At 52.6% G+C, this 2,500-nt stretch overlaps 1 protein-coding gene across 1 annotated transcript in view; it reads right to left on the bottom strand.

Moving 5' to 3' along the window:
- The window catches only part of LOC138859059 (heat shock protein HSP 90-alpha-like), a 4,165-nt gene that overhangs the window by 47 nt on the left and 1,618 nt on the right, over positions 1–2,500 (bottom strand). Inside the window, exons 2-5 of the mRNA XM_027357145.2 lie at positions 2,329–2,500; positions 2,051–2,205; positions 912–1,934; positions 1–693 (exon numbers count right to left, since the gene is read on the bottom strand). The exon at positions 1–693 is cut by the window's left edge and continues 47 nt beyond it; the exon at positions 2,329–2,500 is cut by the window's right edge and continues 336 nt beyond it. Of these exons, the coding sequence (XP_027212946.1) occupies positions 211–693; positions 912–1,934; positions 2,051–2,205; positions 2,329–2,500 (1,833 nt within the window). The 3' untranslated portion in view covers positions 1–210. The remainder of the gene's footprint in view (positions 694–911; positions 1,935–2,050; positions 2,206–2,328) is intronic.

The raw sequence follows: 2,500 nt of genomic DNA, 5'->3' as shown, positions 1-2,500 counted from the left end.
GCCTCAGGCCAATTGCAGTCGGCCAAGGCAGTCCAATTCTATGGCCTATCGTATCCATGGTGCGCATGTATAAATAGTAAATTGTGATGAGACTCAGACATGATATGAAATGATTAATCCCACGCTCACAATCACGCAATTTCATGACAAAAATAATCTATTCAGTCGTGAGGAATGATTGCCTTTCAGTCCAGCGAGTCGACTGCGAGCCTAGTCGACCTCCTCCATCCTGGTGGCGTCCTCGTCGTCACCCTCGAGAGGCGGCAGGTCGTCCAGGGGGTTCGACTCTTCGACCAGAGGAGGAACGTCGTCCTCGTCGATGCCGAGGCCGAGGCCGATCATCCTGTAGATCCTGGAGGCGTGGACGCCGGGGTCCTCGAGGCTGAATCCGGAAGCCAGGAGAGAGGTTTCGAACAGCAGCATCACCAGATCCTTCACTGACTTGTCGTTCTTGTCAGCATCGGCTTTCTGTCTCAGGGTTTCGATGATGGTGTGGTCGGGGTTGATCTCCAGGTGCTTCTTGGCTGCCATGTAGCCCATGGTCGACGTGTCTCTCAGCGCCTGCGCCTTCATGATGCGCTCCATGTTGGCGGTCCACCCGTACTGGGAGGTCACGATGCAGCAGGGGGAGGTCACCAGGCGGTTGCTCACCACCACCTTCTCCACGCGCTTGTCCAAAATGTCCTTCATCACCTAGAGGAAAGAAAGTATGATTGCATTACCCTATTTTCATCAAATATAGCTCTTTAAGTTGTCATTTCAGAGCCATGGAAGTTTACACTCAGCCGTCCAAGCATTTAGCGAGGTGTCGTGGAAGAAATGAAATGTCATCATGAAACAAGATCCCAGATATTTTGCGATATTCTACTCACCAATTGACGTCACAAACAAGAGAATAAAAGAGCCCTTACCTTGCACAAGTTCTCGAGCATCTTCTTCTTCTCCTCGACCTTCTTCTTCTCCTCCTCGTCCAGGGGAAGCTCCAGGCCCTCCTTGGAGACGGAGGTGAGCTGCTTGCCGTCGTACTCCTTCAGCTGCTGGATGCAGTACTCGTCGATGGGGTCAGTCATGTAGATGACCTCGAAGCCCCCGTTCTTGACCCTCTCGACGAAGGCGGAGTTCGAGACTGCGTCCCTGCTCTCGCCGGTGATGTAGTAGATCTGCTTCTGGTCCTCCTTCATGCGGGACACGTAGTCCTTGAGGGAGGACATCTCGTCACCGGAGGCCGACGTGTAGAAGCGCAGGAGTTCGGCGAGCTTCTTGCGGTTGGTCGAGTCCTCGTGGATACCCAGCTTGATATTCTTGGAGAAGTTGTCATAGAACTTCTTGAAGGAGTCCTTGTCTTCCATCAGCTCCTCGAAGAGCTCCAGTGCCTTCTTCACCAGGTTCTTCCTGATGACTTTGAGGATCTTGTTCTGCTGGAGCATCTCACGAGAGATGTTGAGGGGCAGGTCCTCGGAGTCGACGACGCCCGTCATGAAGTTGAGGTAATCTGGGATAAGCTCCTCGCAGTTGTCCATGATGAACACGCGTCGCACGTACAGCTTGATCTTGTTCTTCTGCTTCCTGTTCTCGAAGAGATCGAAGGGGGCACGGCGGGGCACGAAGAGGAGGGCGCGGAACTCCAGCTGGCCCTCCACGCTGAAGTGCTTCACGGCCAGGTGGTCCTCCCAGTCGTTGGTCAGGGACCTGTAGAACTCGCCGTACTCCTCCACCGAAATGTCGTCTGCGTTTCGGGTCCACAGAGGCTTGGTCTTGTTGAGCTCCTCGTCCTCTGTGTACTTCTCCTTGATCGTCTTGGTCCTCTTGGCCTTGGCAAGGAGGCTGTCGGCAGTTTCGTCGGCTCCGACGTCCTCTACCTTGGGCTTGTCCTTGTCTTCCTCCTCCTCCTTCTTCTCCTTGCCTTCTTCATCCTCATCTTCATCAGGAACAATCTGTTAAAACGAACATCGATCTTAGCATACGAAATAAAGGAAAACGGGAAAATAAATACGTTCTTTTTTCATCATTTCTTGTCTCTCTTGAAGTGAAATATTAGAAATGGGCTCACCTTATCTCGCTCCTTCTCGACCAGAAGTTTGATGGGATAGCCAATGAACTGCGAGTGCTTCTTGACCACCTCCTTGATCCTCCTCTCCTCGACGTACTCCGTCTGGTCCTCCTTCAGGTACAGTGTGATCTTCGTGCCGCGAGGAATTATGTCGTCTGTTGAAGGAAAAGGGAAAGGGAGCATAAATTATGAGGAATTGGGAGAAATCTGAGGAATTTTTCGATTCTTTGGCAGTGCAAGATATCATGGACGACCACATGATCTTCGTGATCACTCACTCTTCTCTGGACGAACGGTGAAGGAACCTCCTGCGGCAGATTCCCAAGTGTACTGGTCGTCATCGTTGTGTTTGGAGGTCACGACGACCCTGTCGGCGACCAGGTAGGCGGAGTAGAAACCCACGCCGAACTGACCGATCATCGAGATGTCGGCGCCAGCCTGCAGCGCCTC

The sequence above is a fragment of the Penaeus vannamei genome, chromosome 4 (genome assembly GCF_042767895.1).
Source record: "Penaeus vannamei isolate JL-2024 chromosome 4, ASM4276789v1, whole genome shotgun sequence".
NCBI lineage: Eukaryota > Metazoa > Arthropoda > Malacostraca > Decapoda > Penaeidae > Penaeus > Penaeus vannamei.
The sequence above is the reverse complement of the archived record's forward strand: the minus strand, read 5'-3'. Positions and strand labels throughout refer to the sequence as shown.